General features: G+C 36.7%; 1 protein-coding gene across 3 annotated transcripts in view; it reads left to right on the top strand.

Annotated features, from left to right (window-relative positions):
• RFWD2 (ring finger and WD repeat domain 2, E3 ubiquitin protein ligase) overlaps positions 1-14,498 on the top strand; it is a 98,234-nt gene extending 83,736 nt beyond the window's left edge. The window contains exons 19-21 of one of the 3 annotated variants that reach the window (XR_001362401.1): positions 3,935-3,978; positions 12,317-12,361; positions 14,153-14,497. Coding sequence is in view for 2 of the 3 variants with exons in the window: in XM_014540913.1 (XP_014396399.1) it covers positions 12,317-12,361; positions 14,153-14,170 (63 nt within the window). In the remaining variant the exon portion in view is untranslated. Of the gene's footprint in view, positions 1-3,934; positions 3,979-12,316; positions 12,362-14,152 lie in introns of all 3 variants that reach the window. The other 2 variants (XM_014540913.1, XM_005867691.2) reach the window with 2 other exon arrangements.
• Positions 14,499-22,246: the final 7,748 nt, after the last annotated feature.

The following is a 22,246-nucleotide window of genomic DNA, read 5'->3' as shown; positions in this document are numbered from 1 at the left end:
GATTAAAGCTAGTTGTATATGATACTGTGATCCCCCTCCTAGTAGTGGGACAATCATACCTTGATACATAGTAAAACTGCTGAAAATAAAATACAAATGGGGATTCTTAAAAAAAGGCATCACCCAGGAACTTGCTTTATTTCACAATAAAAAGATTTAAAGTTCTGTAACTCATTTCATTACTACTCCAGATATGTTTTAAGTATCCTATATAATAATCCTCTATAATAAAAGGCTAATATGCAAATTGTCTCCTCAACTGGGAGTTTGACCAAGGGGCGTGGCCAGCCAGCCAACTGCCCGTGGCTCCTCCCCCTGACCAGCTCGTCCCGATTGGGGTGGGCCAGCTGGACCCCACCCGTGCACGAATTTGTGCACTGGGCCTCTAGTGATTTTTATAATAACTTCCTTTTATTAGCCACAAAAATAACTTTCTTTTCTTATTTTAGATGAGGCAGAGGTGTGAAAGACTCTTTTGTTCATTTATTCAACCAATATTATGTGCAGCCACAGTTTAGATCCTAGAGATAAACTGTGAACAAAACTGTAAAAAAAGCTCTGGCCTTCATAGGAGACTTACAATTTTATGTGCTGGAGAAGACAGAAAACAAAGTAAATAAGTTGTTATAGTAGAAGGAGCGAGTGCTTTGGAGAAAAAACACAAAGCCAAAAAGTGGGAGAGTGCTGGAGTAGGGAGTGCTGGAGTAGTTTTCAATTGGTGGTGACTTAGAGCAAAGACTAGAGGAGATGAAAGCATAATCCATGTTGAAATATAGAGGAGTTTTCCTGGTGAAGCAAACAGTTCGGGAGCCTTTAAGAATGTGATTAGTGTTCATGGAACAGAAAGAAGGCAGTGTTTTGTGCACTACAGTGAGCTAGGTGGAGAGCAGCAGATGTTTCAGAGTGAAGAAGAGCCACTTCAGTACAGCATTGTTTAGCATTGTCACGACTGTTTTGGCTTTTACTGGGAGTGAGTTGGGAGCCAATATAAGATGTTCCTCTTTCCCCCTCCCTCCCTCATTTCCTCCCTCTCTCCTTCCCTCCTTCTCTCCTTCCCTTTCTCCCTCTTTCCCTCTCTCCTTCCCTCCCTCTCTCCCTCCCTTTCTCCCTCTCTTTCTTTCTTCATCCTCCCTCCCTCTCTCTTTTCCTCTTCCCATTACCTCATAAACAGTAAACATTGTTTAAAAATGTGAAACATTCAAGAACTTATGATTCCACATGCAGTAAAAGTCAACATTTTCTGAATTTTCATTGTGTTAATCCATTCTTTACCCCAGTTTTACTTAAATCCTTTGAGTGTACAATGTCACTTGATAATGTGGGCAAAAAGTTCTAAAATGCATTTTATGAAGTTGTGCAGACTTCATGTGTTTTACTTTGTCATAGCTAGTTTTAAAACATGGGAATGAGACTATGAAAGAAAAGAATGGGACATTTTGTAGTATATGTAAACTGCACTAGTGTAGGTAACAACCCCGTTTTTAGCTTCCCTTTCTAGTTTATTTATTTTAAATTTTCATAGATCTCCACTTGTGAAGTTTAACTTTTCTACTAAATTTCTGTGATTCAAATTCAAGTACTGTGTATCTTTTTTAACCAAATAAATTTATATAAATTTATAAAAGTGTTACAAATAAATTTTTACGTGTATAATCATTCTCACTAAACTTAAAAGCCTCCCTAGGTTAAAAACTTTTGTCCTATTAATCTTGGAATTCTGTTGTTCTTGTGTGAGATCTATAAATTCAAGTTATTTAAAAAAAGAAATAAGTAAATCTTTTCAATTTCCTCCTTGTCACCCCTGACCCAAAGCAGAAAAGTACAGATTTCTTTTTTCTGTGGATTCAACATTTATAGACAGTTTTCAATATCTATACCAGTCTTTTTCAAAGTATGGTATACTAATATTTACTTCAGTATTATTAATTTCCTGGAATATGTATTTTAAAAGCAAATTTCTAAACCCCAGACTTATAAGTCAGTTTCTGAAGGTAAGACCCAGGAACCTTAATTTTTGTGTGTCTTTAATAGGACACATAAATCTCTTATTTTATTAAATAGCCTAGAATTACAGGGGGGAAGGAAGTAAAGGTCTCATCCCTGACACATCCATTCTTGGTCCCACTTGTGGAAATTTGTAGAGATCCAATAGTATTTGCATGTGAGAATGAGAAAAAAAGTGTTCCCAACAATGGCTACTACAGACCTCTTCTTCATTTCACAGCAGTAATAGGCACTATCTCAAACCCTTTCAAGAGCCACATAAGAAGGCTTTCCAAGGTCCCTTTGGAAGTTGGTCATTTTGGAAGAGGTTGTAAAAACCAATTCTAAGGGGTAACGTTGGGTAGTAAGAGGCTGGGGTTCTTTTTGATCTCCTCATTGGCAAAAAGAAAGGCTAGAATATTCTTGTAGTACTTGTACTAAATCAGGATCTTAAAGCTGGAGCCCAAGATCTGTCTCCCAGGAAGCAGCATGCCTTGATGTTCAATCAGCCAAATTTGATCAAATGCTTACCAATTTATTATAAAGGCTATAGCCCAGGAGCAGCCAAATGGAAAAGATGCATAGAGGCAGGTATTGATGGGGGTGGTGTGGCATGGGGCTCCCATGCCTTCTCTGGGCAAGCCATCTTTCACCAACTGTGTTCACCAACTCAGAAGCTCCAGAATTTCTATTTTTAAAACACTGCCCATGGGATTCATATATAATCAAGTGCTATAACATAATCAGGTTTTGAGCTTTTTTATTTTTACATTGCTTTGTAAGAAATTTGTTAAATTTTTAAGTGAAATTTTACTTAATTAAATGTTCAAAGACCCTAACTGGCCACAAAAAGAAGTGAGGGCAATTTAAATCCAGCAGTGAGCTCTTTGGGATTTTATTCTGAAATGCTATTCCTTTGATTTTTCCTTTCAGCCTCTGTCAGATTAATGTCCTTGCTTCCTTTTGGCTTTATCATTCTTCTAAGTCATTTAAGCCCAAAATTCCTAAATCATTATTGTTGCATCTCTTTTTATCTTCAAATATTCATCCAACAGCAATAATACTTTGTTTGAAATATCCTATATTTATCTTTTTTTCATTTATTTATGTTTTTCATCTCCTCATTCCTGTTCCTCCCCTACCTTCACAGATTACTTCCAATGGCTTTATACCCCCTTTAGATTAGCTTTTGTATACTGCTACCAAATATCCTTAATCATTGCATATAGGAATTCACAGAGTCAAACATTGCTCATTACCTTTATTTGATCCTAGGTCATTCAGAAAACTTTCTTTCAAACTCAGTATTTGCAAGTAACTCCAAGTAGTATATTTGACCATCATTAAAAATTAGGATATAATTTCATAAATATATTTCTTCAACTTGATTATTTTACCTGTTTCACTTCAGGTGACTTTATCTAATTTAAAAATTGTATTTTTACCCTCACAATTAAATAAGATTCTTGAGAAAATCCAGTTTCAATTATAGGAAAAAATACCCAGAAGAACTGATTTAAAGGTAGCTCAGATTTCAAACTTAAGTAATTAATTAGAAGTCAGCCTTTAAAATAAGTATAGAGTAATCATAGATGTGAGTTTAAATGTTACTCTTCTTTAATTATTTCTCTTTCCTCATGTGTTTGATCTTAGGCATTAAATCTAAACTGCTAGCAGTGTTCAAGATTTTTAAGAATTTGAAGTAATGCTACTTGTCCAACCTTATTTCTATTTTCTAGCACAAAACATCTATTAAGAAAGTTTCTTTATTGCCTCCATTCTATTCCTAATGTTACCTCTGAACTTGTGTTCATGTTGTTCCCCATGTATCTGTATTGCCTTGTTCTCTCCCTCCCACTTATCTAAATTTTCTCATTCTTTTTTAACCCAACCCCTACTTTTCTATCCCTTTCTTAACCATTTCATCTCCTTCATTTCTGGCTTCTCACAGCTGCTGATACACCTATAGAGTGCACTCCGCCAGCTGCCATTCAGGTATATTCTTCTCTAATTGTACTTCATTAGTGTGATCCCAGTTATATTCCTCGCTTCTACTTTAAGAGCAAAAAATATCAACACCAGCAGCTACTTAGTTTTTTAGGAGTTAGAATTATGTTAAAATTTAAGTCTACTTAACTGGAGAATCTACTTTATGGTTTTAATCAATTTTATAAGATCATAACTATAGTGACTAGAATGATATAGTGGTAGTCATAGTTGCAACAACTGTAAAGAAATTGGTATTTTAATTATAAAGAAATGGGTATTTTAATAAGAATAACTGCCACGTATTTTTTGAGTGTCTATAATATGCCTGTTCCTTTTTGGTTAGATACTTTACTGTGTTTTCTTTGAGTTTTTATAAAAATTCTATAAAGAACCTAAGATTATTTATTTTATAGTTAAAGAAATTGAGTCTCTAAGAAGGTTAAGAAATACTGACAGACCCCAAATGCAGGTCCAGGTCTCCCTGTGTTAAATTCATTGCAGTTTCTACTGTTACATGGTATAACTAAAATAGTACAGAAATCTTGAAACAGCTTTGCTCAGAGTATTCTGGAGGAATTGTGCAAATAGCACTAGTAACTAGATATTCACAGTTCCATGCTCAGGGGCCCTCTTCAAGACAGAGTCTTTTTCCCATCAGATGTGCCTTGCAAGCACATGGTTCTCCAGCTTTATTCAGGAGATTATCCGAAAGCCTAGAGTTATTGTCCTGTGAAGGAAACTAGGTGTCTGGAGGTAATATTTGAGTGCTGTGTGGTAAGGGAAATTAAGTTGATTAGGTTCTTGATGAGAAGGGAGAAGACTTTGGAAAGCATTGGGAATGAAGGAAGGGTGGTGAATGTATGGAATGTTTTTGTGTATCTCAATCCTCCTTCCCTTGTACATGTTTTTTACAACCTTTTCTCCCTGAGTAAAGATCACTTTGAGTTTGTATGTTGTGTGTCTTTTTAATGGTTCTCAAATCCTGTTTATTTTCCATAACTTGTTTGAATGCATTAAAGTGTATTTAAATGAGAATCTGATGCAGTCAGGAAGTTGGTATAGAAAAGACTGGACAGCAAAATGCTTCTTAGTAATGAAGCACACCAAAATGGGACCTGCAGGTACCAACCGTGTGGACAAATGAAAAATGCCTTTGTCTGCAAATTGCAGTGATCCTACATAAACATGGAGGTCTCTGTCTGGCTTAGCACAGCTGGCTAAGTTTGATCGTTCCCCTCCATACAAGCTGAGAAACCTGCACTCCAGGTACTGCTCTCTTTGCCATTTGTTAATATCTGCGCTGGACCTGTACTGGGTTTTTAAAATTTTTTAAATTTTTTATTGAACTTATTGGGGTGACATTGGTAATATATATATCTCAGGTGTACAATTCTATAATACTAGAGGCTCGTTGCATGAAATTTGTGCACTGGGTGGGGGGTGTCCCTCAGCCCGGCCTGCGCCCTCACACAGTTCGGGACCCCTCACTCCTTACCGCTCGGCTCGCTGCTCTTCACACTGCTGTGGAGGCGGGAGAGGCTCCCACCACTGCCACTGCGCTCGCCAGCCATGAGCCCAGCTTCTAGTTGAGCGGCATTCCCCCTGTGGGAGTGCACTGACCACCAGGGGGCAGCTCCTGCATTGAGCGTCTGGTCAGTGCGCATCATAGTGACCAGTTGTTCCACCGTAACAGTCGCTTAGGCTTTTATTATATAGATGGAACTACCTGACAGTCAATGTGCCCCCCTGAGGGCCCGGATTGTGAGAGGGTGCAGGCCAGGCCGAGGGACCCCACTGGTGCACAATCAGGGCCAGCCAGGGAGGGAACGTGGGAGGGCTCCAGGGTATGTTTGGCCTGTCTTGCTCAGTCCCAATCAGCCGGACCCCAGCAGCAAGCTAACCTACTGGTTGGAGCATCTGCCCCCTGGTGGTCAGTGCATATCATAGCAAGCAGTTGAACAGCCTTAGCATATCATTAGCATATTACACTTTGGTTGAACGGACGACCAGACACTTAGCATATTAGGCTTTTATTATATAGGCTGTCATCTGTGTCATATTATGAGTTTACCACCCAAAGTCAAGTCTCCTTCCTGTTACCATTTATCCCCCCCTTTATCCTCTTCTTCCTTCCCCGACAGTATACTGGATTATTAACTCGTTAAGTGCCATGTCAGTCGTCGGTGACCGACACTATACTTTTCGTTTGGACCTCATCGGTCTCCGGCCGCCAGCATATCGGTGAAATCGGATATTGTGGGCTAAAAAGAAAGGAAGACAAAACAGGCTTGGTGCTTAACATGTTAATAGACCACCAAGTAAGGTTACCTCTGCATCCATCTTAACTGGTTTATGAGTAATCTTATGGTTTTTGAAAATAGAGATTGTTTGTTTCAGTAAACTAAAGACAAAAAGTGGAATGAAAATAGAAATATTATTTTTCTGAGGGACCACATTGGTTTAGTCCAGGGTTATCAGTAAAAGTCAAATAGTAGTTTTGATGTGAAGGAACTCATCAGAGTTGGCTTTCATTAAGTTTTTCTCATTAAGAATTGATTTGTCATTAAGAAAGTACATTTTCCAAAATATAATTTATGTATTCTTATACTTGTACCCAAATTTCCAAAATGACCACTTCCAGGAGGAAAAGTTGGCTATTAATTATTAACTTCTTAGTACTAAATTTAAAATTTAGTTTTTCATGGAGTATATTCTGCTGTAGGTGTGGGACGGAGAGGGAGTGGCAATGGCATTTCTAATGCACTGACATGTTATATACAGCACCAGGGTGTGCTAATAAGCAAGCCACAGCTGGGAATTTATTTATAACTGATTGTGTGAGAATCCTGTTTGTGGTTTTAAAAACCCTATATCTTTTACTCTGAGCAGTTATTGCATCAGACAGTTGTTGAATAACTAGTCTTATTTCTCTAGGCTCTTTAGAAGCCCTTAGTCTATTTTAGTCTTCATTTTAAGGAACCATTTAAAAATTTTCTACATACTTGTATTATTTTTGCTCTGTTTCTTTGTATGATGAATTCAAATCTAGATTCAAGACCCTTCACTAAAATGACCTCCAGCTAAAAATTATGAACACAGGGGAACAGACTGCTTTATGACTGAACCTATCTCAACATATGTGTCCAATATACTGGAGAGGTGTTGTCACTGCTCGTTACCACTTTCTAGAACAGTGGTTCTCAACCGTGGCTGCACATTAGAATCACCTGGGAATCTTTTTAAAATCCTGATTTCTGGGCCTCATCCTCCAGAAATTCTGTTTCTTTGTTGTGGGTGTGGCCTCACCCCATAACAAAGAAACAGAATTTCTGGAGGATGAGGCCCAGAAATCAGGATTTTAAAAAGATTCCCAGGTGATTCTAATGTGCAGCCAAGGTTGAGAACCACTGTTCTAGAATGTCTCAACCAAGTCCAAGAAATGTCCCTGGTTCTTTTTATTTTTTGTCAACTCTTTTTTTAAGTTAATTAATAATTTTTATTGTTACATGTAGTAAACATTGTCCCTGTGTTTTTAAATCCTTTTCAATGCCCCTGTCTTTTTGAGTCTACTTGTTGCCATGTTCTTCCCTGTAACTACATGTGTCTTCATCCTTTCTTGCAATGTCATATCCCTTACAATTTTCTTCTGCACAAAATTCAGTACATCTAGTAGATGAAAGTAGGCTTCTACTCAAACCAGATATATGAAGATAGGAATCAAGTGACCCCTTGATAACAAATCAAAGCTGATGATCTTAATTAAAGGTGGGCTTCTTTGAATGTAAAGGCAAGTGAGTATTTTTGTACACTGTACCAACACCTTAAGTTACACATCTTTCTTTGCTGTTTGAAGCTCAGACTTTGATCCTCATTGTATAAATTTTAAATCCCATTAGAAGATGGATGTTTAATATCTTTTTACTGTTACTAGTATATTTAAAAATTGGATGGAACTGTAACTACTTCTGTGGCCATGGATATGCTAAAATCAGGGACAATCAGATATGTAATGGCATAACTGTACTAGTTTTTATGATTGGTGCCTGTGTCTGTGAAATATTTTTAATATCCACCCCTAAAAGAAGCTTATAGTATGTATTCCCTAATTTCGAACACAAGTTCCTTTGGATACCTAATAAAACGATTATGTCTTAACAGAAAAATTTTAAGTTGGGTGCAGGGAGGAAATAGGACAATCTATGCTACTTTGCTGTACAAATTCAAGCTGCCCTACAGATACCCTGAACTTACATCTCTGTGTCCTATGATCTGCTTGGATTCCTCTGTGCTCTATTTGGATTCTTCTTTTTTGCTATGTGGTTCAGAAATTGCCTCCAAGCAGAAAGCCAGGGCAGTTATAGGACTCACCTCATTTGTTTCCCTTCGCATAAGAATCACAGTCTTGCACTGCTTGTTGTCCAATATTGTCTTACATATTTTAATTTTTTTTTTTAGCTGATAAGAGAGCACATTTGTTCTAGTTATTCTGCCATGGCCAGAAATGGGTGTTATTTGGGATTTCTTTTAACATATTTAAATCTATAATAAAATTAGTTCACATTTAAAATCAATTATATCTATATCTAGGAATAAGTCCTCTAATTGCAAAGTAGTGAATAATTGTTATTTCTCAATTTGCTTAAGATTTTAATATATTAGCTATGATGGCACTTTTATAGGCAAGCTAGCATTGTATCAGTGTGAGTATAGTATTACTCACTTTATAAGCAAGGTGGTTTTTGTGCATGTGTCTTCTATTTTTATAAAACATTTGCTGTTAATTTTTCCATTATCTTACCTTAATCTCTTTATATTAAGAAGAAAATATTAGGTGCAATATTAGCATAACCTTGAGGAGAGTTCATAACAAAAATGTCAGTTTCCAAGAAAGAGGGAGAAAATGAGAATTATTGGCTAGGGTGTTTATTTCACTTAGCAAGTGAAAACAACTCATTAAGCAAGAATTTATTTACATTTGGGCTCTAGCAGACTATAGCTGCAGCTAAGAGCTACCAGTCATTCAAAATGCAAACAAAAATCACTTGAAACCTACAGTAATAACCTTATACTTACCACTTTCATACCTCTATGCTTAAGTAAAATACCAGGTTTTATTGTATTGTATTGTATTGTATTGTATTGGTTTTATGGCCAACTTTTAGCAACCTTTTGTTTTTTTGTGGAATATATTGGGTTGACATTGGTTAATAAAATTACATAGGATTCAGGGATACAATTTTATAATGCATCATCTGTATATTGTATTGTGTTTTCACCACCCAATTGAAGTCTCCTTCCTTCACCATTTATAATAACCTGGTTTTATTTTTCTGTTGCATGCAAAAATTAATTTATCGTCAACCAATACCTGGTTATCTGAAAGACAGTTTTATCCTAAATCTCTTTTTTATAAGTTCATGGTTTTTTCAGGAAGGGGGTATACTGAGATGTAAACTTTTTTTTTTTCTCATTGTTTGTTAATATGAACAGTTTTGAGTGTTTCTAAGAATTCTTAGGACAACACTCTGTCACCTATATGTTAGTCCCAAAAGACAGTTCCAACTGGGCCCTTACTTCCTGTGTTACCTTATTTGTAAATGAGATATTTATCTGTCTCCACATGAAAATATGTTTAGTGTTAACCCTCTGGTAGCATCTGATATGGCATCACTTGTTAATGCCACAATAGTTCTGAGGTTACAAAAGACATTGTTTGTTCCTGTTGGATAGTTATCAGATGTCTTCCTACTTAGGTTTAGTGTAGTAATTATACAGACTTCAGACTCCTCTTATGTATTATTTAATTGAGCCTAACCTTTCATACTGTATGATAATATACTACACTTTTCCAAGATTTTCTTCTACTGAGCATTAGAAGTTTGAATTATGTAATTTATAATCTCTAAAACTGGCAGAGAGGGTGCACCTTCATCTCTACCAGGTTGCACTGCCTTCCTTCTTTGTATTAAATGGTGACTAGAGCCTGGTTGGTGTGGCTCAGTGGTTGAGCATCAACCTATGAACCAGGAGGTCACGTTTCAATTCCCAGTCAGGGCACAAGCCAGAGTTTTGGGCTCAATCCCCAGTAGGGGTCATGCAAAAGACAGCTGATCAATGTTTCTCTCTCTCTCTCTCTCTCTCTCTCTCTCTCTCTGTCTCTCTCTGTCTCTCTCTCTCTCTCTCTCTCATCATTGAAGTTTCTATCTGCCCCTCACTGAAATCATTTTTTTTTAAGGGGACTAGAATTAAAATGGCAGAAAGAGATAGAGCTTTGGTCATAAAATTTTCACCATCCTATCATCGTATGTTCCCACAGCAGAGCGAGCAGCTTTGGGTGACTGCAGTGTCTGATGGTGGCCAGGGCTTTCTTGGAGACTGGAGTCTTTGCTCAAACAGAAACTAGATCAGTCAGTGCTATTTGTGGCTTCATATCTGGAAGGTGTTCACAGAAGGATCATGTCTGGGTCCAAAGTGGATATTGAAAGTAATTCTAATAGTGAAAACTGTATTACCCATGTTACTATTTTCAAGATTACATGTGCTGATTTAAGGGAAAACCTCACCTAGGGAAATACTGGGGGAGGGGAGGAAAAAGTTTTCTTTAACCTTCTTAGCATCCCTGACCAGGTCTGAAAATTAAATGTCAGTGACTTATTAACAGAAGAAGAGCTTTATTTAAGCTTTATGTGACACAGGAACCTTCACAAGGAAATGAAGACCCAAAGAAACAAGCCTGAGTAATTGGTGCTAAGTTTGAGGAAGAGGGGCAGTCGTGTAGAAATGTGGTAGGTTACAGAGCATGGAGGAAACAGCAAGTCCTGTTTGTTTGGATTCTTTTTGGCATCCCTTTGTCTTTGGAGATAAAGGTGTTGTTTTCTTCGGTGTATAGGGTGGGCACTTCTCACCTAAGGACTTTATGGGTTGTGGGGGGGGGAGGGGATGATGGGTGTCAGAGTGACCTTCCTGCTTCTGTTGTTTTCTCAGATTCCTTTAGCTTAAAGTATATAATATGCCAAGGTGCCATATTTTGAGGGGTTTTTTTTGGTCCCCAACCCCCCTATCAGGAGTTCCCATGTCCACACCAGCAAAAACATGTCTTTTATTCCTTCTTGATATAATTAGGACCATGGGTTTTATCGCCACCAACTACAACCAAAGAATGTTCTGATACTATAATTTTGAGGGGTTGTGGAAAAAATTATATCCTATCACACCAGTAGCAAAAACATGAGCATTTTCCAAAAGTAACTTTATTAGGAATCAAAGGGAAGTAAAAAAATAGAAACGTACAAGTTTATAGAGCACAGATGCCTGACTTTTGCAGATATAGATCAAGAGTTTTCTTTCTTGTCTTCATCACTTTGTCATGAAGCCTGTAGGATATACAAGCAGACCCTATTCTTCATTGAGGCTTGACTACATTACCTGTTTCTCATAGCTGTTGTTTGGACTTGGTCGTTCCATCAGCCATGTGGCCTCTATGGCATTTTGAGTCTGTCTACCTCCTTTTAGCTGCCTACTCTGAAAAGCAAAAAGACTTCATACACTTCCAAGCTCCAGACTCTTCGTTTCCAACAGGAGACATGTCCCAACTCTTCTTACTTAATGAGTTTCCTTAAGTAAATGGACAGTCTTATCCATTTTGTTCCTACTCTTCCTACTTGCCAGAGAAATGATTTTTTCCTAAAGTTTAGAATATAAAAAATACATTACCACATACATTCTATTTCAAGTAATCACCAAAGTTATTAAAAATGCATATACTGAATGATAGAATAATTAAAAAGAAAGACAGCCTTCCTTTTCCCAGATGAATATTCACACTTGTTTGTTTTCCTAATACTGAATAGCTGTCCATATTCCTAATACTGAATAGCTGTCCATATTCCTAATACTGAATAGCTGTCCATGTTCTTGTATGACAAGACTCTACTGTAGCATTTACATCAATTACTGGTATTTTATGGGAGAAAATGAATGAAGGGGGAGTTTTCTATGGAAAGGATTATGCTCTTTGTTTTTCTCAAGTTTTATTGGTGTTTTCTTCCAGTCATTGTTTCTTTTAGCTTTCCTTCTAGTAATAATCTATTCTTTTATTTTTCTTTACATTTGAAAGTTTCCTACTCTGCTTCCAACTTTATTATTTTTATTAAAACTTAATTCTCAAAATAAGGAATTTTGTGTTTAAAATTTGTAGTTAAAATCATGTTAAAGTTGGTTCCCCGCTTTAGATTCTATTAGTTTCTTGGGGTGAAGGGAAGAAAGAAGAACGAAGAGGAATCTATTCTCTTGGACTGCCCTCCAGAAAATCCTCTATACTTTAAAAGTTCTTATTCTTTTCTAGGAGTCCAATGTGCTGATTGCTGCTAACAGTCAGGGTACAATTAAGGTAAGCTATTTATTTTATACATCTCCATTTTAAATTCAGTTTCATTTTTAGACTGTAATGGAATATAACTATAACATGGAAATACAGAGTTGTACTAGCCTTAGAGGTATTTCCAAATCATGGGTCTATGTCTACTTGGAAATGGTTTTGATTGAAGGGGAAAAGAATAAGTAGCTTGCAACTATGGAGAAGATGATAGTACTTGTTATAGGTTATATGAATGCTCAGTGGATTGATGAGTGGTCAGAATGAAAAACAGGCAATGGCTGTTAAGCATTTGCTGTGGGCCAAATGCTGTTCAGCTTTTCTATGCCAGTCCAAAGACCCTCAGGGCATTCCAAGATAGAGCTAGAGATGCTTAGACATTCACCAGATTTAAAAATATCTTACTCTTCTTCATGTCCTCTTCCCTGACAAGTGGGTTTTACTTCAGTTGCCAAGGAAAGAAAAGGTATTTTAGTGTTCTGTTGAAAATTGATCGATCATGTGATCTTGCCATTAGTTTGATCCAAAACTTAAATGTCTCTGGGCACACAAGTTTCAGTGTCAAATTCATACATAGTTTTCCACCTACTTTTCTTTGTAGTTAGGAGCTTACGGAAATAAAAATTGTATCTAATTATACCATTGGATATTTAGCACTTGGGGCACAGTACATTGGACAAATAAATGGAATCTCTGATTTAAGTGGTTCTCTGTAGTCTCTCAGTCTCCCTTTCTCTTATTCTCATGACAAGCCATTTATTGAAAAAGCTGCACCTTATCCTTCTGTGAGTTTGGCCTTTGAGGCAATTAGAATTGCTAAAGTAGCTACAGAAGCTCAAAGTTACATATGCACTTAAAGAATCTTAGTGATAAATCTAAGATTTTGTTCAACAGCATTCACCTCTTATGTTAAGTAGCCCGCTTGCTAACCATAAAGACAAAAACCATTATGGAAGCACAGGTATAAGTCAAGCCTTAGCACTAACAGGAGGGGGAATAGTTGCTCCTTTAATTCTTTGCCACCTAGAATTGCACCCTCCATTTTACATTCTTTTTGACAGTGGCTTGTAATTTTTCTCATGTTCTATGTTCTTTCTTAGCCATTTCTTCTGTTCTTTTTATAACTGATCATTGCTTCTTGTCATTTTTAATTTTAGCAATATCTCACTTTTCTTCTATGACAAGACTCTACTGTAATAACTAGCAAAATATTTTGACACCAGATGATAAACTAGAAAATATGTGAAATAATAGGCAAAGGCAAAATACTAGGTCCTGTATACCTTGATACTGCAAACTCTTTATCAATGGGAGAAATAAATAGCTTAAAATCCTAAACAGCAATACTTAAACTTTTCTTAAGAATATGGAAAGACACCAAAAGTAGTTTACAGTTGTGTCCACTTTTGATTACAATAATTAATAAATAAAAATACAAGAATAAACATAGAGTTTATTCTTGTATTATTATTTATTAATTTAGTATTATTTTCAAAAGTGGATACAACTATGAACCTACTCTTGCCACACCCTGTATATGTTCCAAAAATGTTATATCCATGCTATGCATCAGCCAGTTTCTTTCTAGTTAACTCTGGAGATAACTAATCTCAGAGCATTGATCCAACTGTTGAATTAAAAGCAAGAAAGGATTAATGACTAATTCCTTCAAATTCTTTGGCATTTTAGCCGTGAGCGAAAGTTTTCCTGAATTAGTTCACCATTTACAATATAGTACAGATGCATTAAACTCTTTATATGTTCTTAAACTTTTTATTAAACTGATCCTTTTCTCCCCCTAATTAGGTGCTGGAGTTGGTATGAAAGGTTTACTCAAGTTAATTTGTACGTGGTCCTGCTGAAGTATATCTGCAGCCAACAGTGAAAGAAGATAGAGACTATCACGACAAGTCTCTCCCCGACATCATTATGGGTTTTGAATTTGTTTTGAGTATTTTTTTCTTTTACTTTTCCCCCTCCTTTATGCCCTTTGGGACATTGGGAATGCCCAGTGAACTCTGCACCATCAATGTAACTCTGTGGACTTTGCTGCTGTTGATGGTGTAGTTATCTAATTTTTGTGATAGGGAAACAAATTCTTTTAAATAAAAGTAAATAACAAAAAGTAATAAAAGTTTATTGAGCCATGGTTGAGCTGGGAAAGTTTGTGTCAGTTGTGGCAAGAGACAGTAATCTCAAGACAGCACACATGAAGAAAGTTTGTGTCAGTTGTGGCAAGAGACAGTAATCTCCTCAAGACAGCACACATGAGCTGTAGAATAATGTACCAGTGAGTAGTTTTTAAGGCCCATATTTCCCCACCTCTTTGAAATTATGCATGTCAACGTAAATATAAAAGTATGTGGGTTCCTTTCAGTGAATTTAATGTTTACAGTAGGTGGAAATATTAATAACTTTACCATACAAATTCCTTTCTTCATTCTCTGACCAGATTTCTCTCGTCAGCAAGTACTATACTCCTCAGTCCCTCTACTTCTGACCAAAGATCTAAAATTTTGACTCGTTAAGACCACATTCACACAGAAAGGGAATGTCAGTCTGTGACATATCTCTGCCTTTGAAGTGTCACACATACAAGTATATGTCATAAGCTCTAAATGCAGGCAAACCAACTTATTTCACACAATCATAGCTATTAGTACCATCCTTGGCAGAATGTATACTTAGTTCAACCCTTGCACTTTCTTTAAAGAGCCAGACAGTAAATATTTTCAGCTTTGCAGGTCATAAGGTTTGTGTCACTATGCAACTCTGTCTTGTAGCAGGAAAGCAGCCACAGACAGTATGTAAACAAGTGGGCATAACAGTGAAATGGGTGGAGGGTTGGATTTGGCCCACAGACAATGGTTTGCCAGTCCCTGGCATATAGGTAAAGAATTGGAAGCTCTGTTACCAAAATTTCTAAGCCATGTAATCTCTTAAACTGTCTAGTTACTTTTCTAAATAGTTTTCAGTTTGTAGAAGGAAAGAAGTTAGTAGAATAGCAGGTCAAGCAAAAGTAATGTAAAGCCTTCTGTTTGAGCTACTTTAAAAATCTGTATGCTTTTTAGAAAAAGATATAAACAAAATTAACTCCATATATTTTTGAAAATAGACACTTGGAGAAACTTGGTGTGAATAACTATATGAATGATAATACGTTTTGTAACACCCTCCAATAGAGTCTGGAAAAATAAATGTGCTATTCTCAAACACATTAATATTCTGCGGCAAAAAAACAACTTTCACCTAACATGGGATTAATAAAGGCTAAAATTAGTCTTGCATCAATTCAGATCAGTTTTTTTTTTAATCCTTAACCCAAGGATATGTTTTTATTTTTAAGAGAGAGAAAACAACATTGATTATTGCCTCCCACACGAGCCCCAATCACAGATCGAACCCACAATCTAGGTATGTGCTCTGACTGGGAATCAAACCCACAACCTTTTGGTGTACGGCAGACTGCCCCAATGAACGGAGCCACCCAGCCAGGGCCAGAATAGTTTTTACCATCCAATGAGTTTACCGCAAACTTAGGTGAAATTTTTTATTTTCAGCTTCACAGTTATATCTTACTAACTTCTGGGAGTTGATAAACTTTTGGACTCAATTCTGAGAGAAAAGGTCACTGTCATTCAAAAGTTATGCCTGTCATCAGTCAGAACAGTGTTAAGTTGACCTTTGCTTCTAAGACTAACGAACGACATTTTGCAGAGGTATAGAAGGAATATTCAAGTGTAGGTTCTTCTCTTGAAGAACTTCACGTAGGCAGATGGGTCCAGAAAAATCATCAAAACAGGAAGCAGAGAGTTCATGTCTCTGAATGTGCTAAAATAGAAGCAGATTGTTGTGGTATTTTATGTGATCTGATTTTTAAAAATATTTTATTTTGGGGGGTGGTCATGTTAATTTTCACGTGTTTGGAATGATGTAATAAGGTACTTTAGTTAACAAAGGGACTGAATTTTTTAAATGAATTATTTTAAGGCAATGCTTTATTTAAATTTATGTTTTAACTTCTTTTCTTGTAAATAGTAAGAAACAATTTTTAAATTTGTGGTATTTTTTGTAGGATGTCAACATCAAACTATTACTATTTCTTGGAAAAATAACATCAGTTAAATAAAGCTTAAAGATAATGTACATTCTAACACCCAAAAAAAAACCACTTTAACTCAAGAAGAATTTGGGTTTTATCTTTCAGTCTAATCTCTATTTCAGCAGATTTGTAGAGGGTTTCTTAGACACAACATGTGCATTTGAAACATTAAAGATTGAAGAACTTTGTAAAGTTCTTGTAACAAGATGGAGTTACTAGACATCAGAAAATTTATGGGACTGAGCCACAGCTTCAGAAAGATGAGCATGGCTGGCATTAATAAACAAGGAAGAGACACGTATGGGGTGAGTTTGAAGAAGTAGAGGAGCCCACTAGATATGTGGAGCCTTTTAGGGTATGGTTGAGAATTTGAATTTTGTTATAAAAGCAGTGCCAAGGAAGGGTTAAGTGGAACAACATGATCTCATTTATTGTGAGTGGATGGATGGAGCAAGAGTACAAGTAGGAAGGTGATCAGTCAAGAGTTAATGGTGACTTCAACAAAGATGATAGCATGCTCTAACCTAAAAACTGTTTCAGCTTAATAGTTTGCCACAGCATTAGTTCCTATATCTGAGAGAGTCTTGATTAATTTTTAAAGTCATTTTCTCATCAGTCCTGACAATGAAGAATACAACTCAGCAAATTTATTTCTTCAGTGGTTATGCAATTCCGAACTAGCACTAAGTCACTTGGGAAACTCATGACCAAAATGTCTGTGTGCTATTTTAGGGACACCACTTCTCTAAGGTAAGCAGTGCTAGAAACTACCCAGTCTTTGGTTCTAAACAATCTGATAATTTCATTGCTTTTAATGTAGTTATGCAAATATAACTGGGATTAATGGTCAGGAAATAGGCCTACTTAGAAGTGAGACATGAGGAAGTGTTAACTTAGATCCTGATTACATGACCGATTAACACAATAGTAGCACCTTGTAGTTCCTCCCAAGGCAGTTATTTACCAGCTTCTGTGTGGCTTCTGGTTAATATGTTAGGCATTCCTAGACTAAGGAGAAAACCATAATGATCATTCTAGAAATATTTGTTGAGCTCCTGCTTTGTGCAAGTGAGGCACTATGTACTACATACAAAATAAATAAGATATGATCAAAAAGCTTATTTTCCAGAGGGAAAGATGGATAAGTATACAGTGTATAAACACATAATCAATGTAAATTTTAGATGTACGGTAATGGGAAAAATCATAAACTAGAATGGTAGGAGATAAAGTTCAGTGGGAGTAGGGGTGGTTCCATGAATTTTTTTTCCTTGGAGGAGGTAACTTCTCAGCTGAATCGTGAAAAGCAAGGATACATTCAAGACCAAAGGAAGCAAAGAAGAAGGCATGAGTAGCTCCTACTGACCAAAGGTGGAATAATTTGAGCAACAAATAAATGATATAAATGATTGAATGAATAAATAAATGGAAAGAAGAGAGAAATTTTTCATGGAACATAATTGCCACTTCTAAATATGGGCTGTGCATAGTGATTTCCTCCCACAAAGTCCAGTAAGGAAGAAAAGAAAAAAATGAGTAACAGTGGAGAAACCTGACAAATATTGCCAGAGCCAGTTGATCCGTGTCATCATGAAAAGTTGTAAGTCATGGTGATGCTAGTATATACTCTTGCTATGAGGTACTGAAAATGGCACTTCAACTTTGGGATCTTCCCAAAATTAATAACCCAATCTAAATTTCTTAAAAAATCAGATGAATCTCTACTGAGGGGCTTCCTACTAACTAGCTTACTGGTCGTCCTCAACATTGTCAAAGTCATCAAAACAAGGGAAGTGAGAAACTGTCACAGCCACCAGGAGCCTACGGTGACATGACTGAATGTAATGTAATGTCCTGGATGGGTCCTGAAACAGAAAAAGACGTTGCATGAAAACTAAGGAAATCTGAATAAAGTACTGGACTCAAGTTGATATAATGTATTAGTATTGATTCATTAATTGTAACAAATGTACCATACCAATATCAGATGTTAATAATAGGGGAAATGGGGTGTAGTATGTATGGGAGCTCTTGATTTCTTTGCAATTTTTCTATAAATCTAAAAAAAAATTTTTTTTGTCAAAAATAAAGGTATGAGGATAGCTTCAACATATACCAAACAAAGTGCAAGCCAGTAGTGCGAGTTCAAGCTGGAGAAGTACACGGAATAAATCAGTGATCTGTTTCAGCTATCCCTACAAAGAAAGGCAAACATGGAGTTTAGGGGAGGTTTACAGTCTCTACTTTGTCACTAACAAATTGTATAATTTTGCAAGATAGTAAACCCCTGTACTCTGTACTTATCCCTAAGTTCTAATGACTGAGAATGATACTCTCATCTTAATAAATAAGGTTATACTATATAGAGTCCTTAGTTATCTTGTGTTAGTCACTCAGATATGTGAGTGCCTGCAATTATTTGTTTCTTTTTATTTGAGATCATTACAGCTTCTCAATATGAGAATCAAGAAATCTGTTCATTTGCATATCATTTTAATTTGTTCTTTGTGAATCATTTGCCCTTTATCAGTTTCAGAAGCAAACTCCCTAGTGCCCAAGTTCTGAAGGAGATCTTGGCTTGGAAGTGGATAAGGACTCATGAATTCTAAGTTGAAGTTTCCAAAGATGATAACAGCCTCGGTTCACCAACTACTGTGTAGAGTATTTGCAGTGTCTCTGCGTATGATTTTATGGGTTTTCCTATATGCCCTGTGTTTGCCCTCTGTTAGGGCTAGTCTGTGATTGGTGGTTTAGGAGCCTTTTGGAAGAACCACATTAAGAAATAGTCTTAAGGATTTTTCAGAGAAAAAACAACAACAAGGCAAACATAAATAATGACATACTTCTAGACTCAAAATTTAAAGATTCATCTTTAATTTTATACACCTGAAAGAATGCCTTATCTCAGAAATGTTTTTGTGAGTGAGCTTCAGTGGAGTAGCAGCCTAGTAATAACTCAGTTCAGTCCCGTGGTTGGAATCCTCAGCTCGTGGCCTCTAATGGATATGGGCTATTCTCAAAAGGAATGAATTGAAGTCCTATTCATGCACCAAAATTGGAGTGCCTGTTACAAGGTGGTCTAGTCTAGGCTAGGGGTCAGGTGACTTATAAAGAGCCATGTAATACTTTAGGCTTTGTGGGCCATACAATCTCTGTCACAACTACTCAACTCTGCCTTATACCATGTGAAAACAGCCCCAGCCAAATGTAAACAAATGAGTGTGGCTGGGTTCCAGTGAGACTTTTTGAATGGACACTGAAATCTCATTTAATTGTGTCACAATATTTTTAAAAATTATTGTTCAAGCATTAAAAAATGTAAAAAACCTTCATTGGTGATGAGCCATAGAAAAGTTTGGTTGGATTGGGCTTGCAGGCCATGATTTGCCAACCTCTGTTCTAGGTGCTCACCATGTGGCAGTGGCAGGAGCAAAAGAAAAGCCATGAAAAAATCCCATCTCTCCAGAGCTTGCTTTTGGTAACTCAAGTATTTTTGCAGCAGTGGTGAATAAATAAATGGAAAGAAGAGAGAAATTTTTCATGGAACATAATTGCCACTTCTAAATATGGGCTGTGCATAGTGATTTCCTCCCACAAAGTCCAGTAAGGAAGAAAAGAAAAAAATGAGTAACAGTGGAGAAACCTATGGGCTGTGCATAGTGATTTCCTCCCACAAAGTCCAATAAGGAAGAAAAGAAAAAAATGAGTAACCTGACAGTGGAGAAACTTGACAAATATTGCCAGAGCCAGTTGATCCGTGTCATCATGAAAAGTTGTAAGTCATGGTGATGCTAGTATATACTCTTGCTATGAGGTACTGAAAATGGCACTTCAACTTTGGGATCTTCCCAAAATTAATAACCCAATCTAAATTTCTTAAAAAATCAGATGAATCTCTACTGAGGGGCTTCCTACTAACTAGCTTACTGGTCGTCCTCAACATTGTCAAAGTCATCAAAACAAGGGAAGTGAGAAACTGTCACAGCCACCAGGAGCCTAAGGTGACATGACTGAATGTAATGTAATGTCCTGGATGGGTCCTGAAACAGAAAAAGACGTTGCATGAAAACTAAGGAAATCTGAATAAAGTACTGGACTCAAGTTGATATAATGTATTAGTATTGATTCATTAATTGTAACAAATGTACCATACCAATATCAGATGTTAATAATAGGGGAAATGGGGTGTAGTATGTATGGGAGCTCTTGATTTCTTTGCAATTTTTCTATAAATCTAAAAAAAAATTTTTTTTGTCAAAAATAAAGGTATGAGGATAGCTTCAACATATACCAAACAAAGTGCAAGCCAGTAGTGCGAGTTCAAGCTGGAGAAGTACACGGAATAAATCAGTGATCTGTTTCAGCTATCCCTACAAAGAAAGGCAAACATGGAGTTTAGGGGAGGTTTACAGTCTCTACTTTGTCACTAACAAATTGTATAATTTTGCAAGATAGTAAACCCCTGTACTCTGTACTTATCCCTAAGTTCTAATGACTGAGAATGATACTCTCATCTTAATAAATAAGGTTATACTATATAGAGTCCTTAGTTATCTTGTGTTAGTCACTCAGATATGTGAGTGCCTGCAATTATTTGTTACTTTTTATTTGAGATCATTACAGCTTCTCAATATGAGAATCAAGAAATCTGTTCATTTGCATATCATTTTAATTTGTTCTTTGTGAATCATTTGCCCTTTATCAGTTTCAGAAGCAAACTCCCTAGTGCCCAAGTTCTGAAGGAGATCTTGGCTTGGAAGTGGATAAGGACTCATGAATTCTAAGTTGAAGTTTCCAAAGATGATAACAGCCTCGGTTCACCAACTACTGTGTAGAGTATTTGCAGTGTCTCTGCGGATGATTTTATGGGTTTTCCTATATGCCCTGTGTTTGCCCTCTGTTAGGGCTAGTCTGTGATTGGTGGTTTAGGAGCCTTTTGGAAGAACCACATTAAGAAATAGTCTTAAGGATTTTTCAGAGAAAAAACAACAACAAGGCAAACATAAATAATGACATACTTCTAGACTCAAAATTTAAAGATTCATCTTTAATTTTATACACCTGAAAGAATGCCTTATCTCAGAAATGTTTTTGTGAGTGAGCTTCAGTGGAGTAGCAGCCTAGTAATAACTCAGTTCAGTCCCGTGGTTGGAATCCTCAGCTCGTGGCCTCTAATGGATATGGGCTATTCTCAAAAGGAATGAATTCAAGTCCTATTCATGCACCAAAATTGGAGTGCCTGTTACAAGGTGGTCTAGTCTAGGCTAGGGGTCAGGTGACTTATAAAGAGCCATGTAATACTTTAGGCTTTGTGGGCCATACAATCTCTGTCACAACTACTCAACTCTGCCTTATACCATGTGAAAACAGCCCCAGCCAAATGTAAACAAATGAGTGTGGCTGGGTTCCAGTGAGACTTTTTGAATGGACACTGAAATCTCATTTAATTGTGTCACAATATTTTTAAAAATTATTGTTCAAGCATTAAAAAATGTAAAAAACCTTCATTGGTGATGAGCCATAGAAAAGTTTGGTTGGATTGGGCTTGCAGGCCATGATTTGCCAACCTCTGTTCTAGGTGCTCACCATGTGGCAGTGGCAGGAGCAAAAGAAAAGCCATGAAAAAATCCCATCTCTCCGGAGCTTGCTTTTGGTAATTCAAGTATTTTTGCAGCAATGGTGTTTCTTTCTCTCTCTCTCTCTCTCTCTCTCTCTCTTAATTTTTTTCTTTATTGATTAAGGTATTACATATGTGTCCTTATCACCCCATTGCCCCACCAACCCCCCCACCCCCCCAC

The sequence above is a fragment of the Myotis brandtii genome, unplaced genomic scaffold, assembly GCF_000412655.1.
Source record: "Myotis brandtii unplaced genomic scaffold, ASM41265v1 scaffold250, whole genome shotgun sequence".
Lineage (NCBI taxonomy): Eukaryota > Metazoa > Chordata > Mammalia > Chiroptera > Vespertilionidae > Myotis > Myotis brandtii.
Note: the sequence above shows the minus strand (reverse complement) of the source record. Positions and strands in the feature narration are given on the sequence as shown.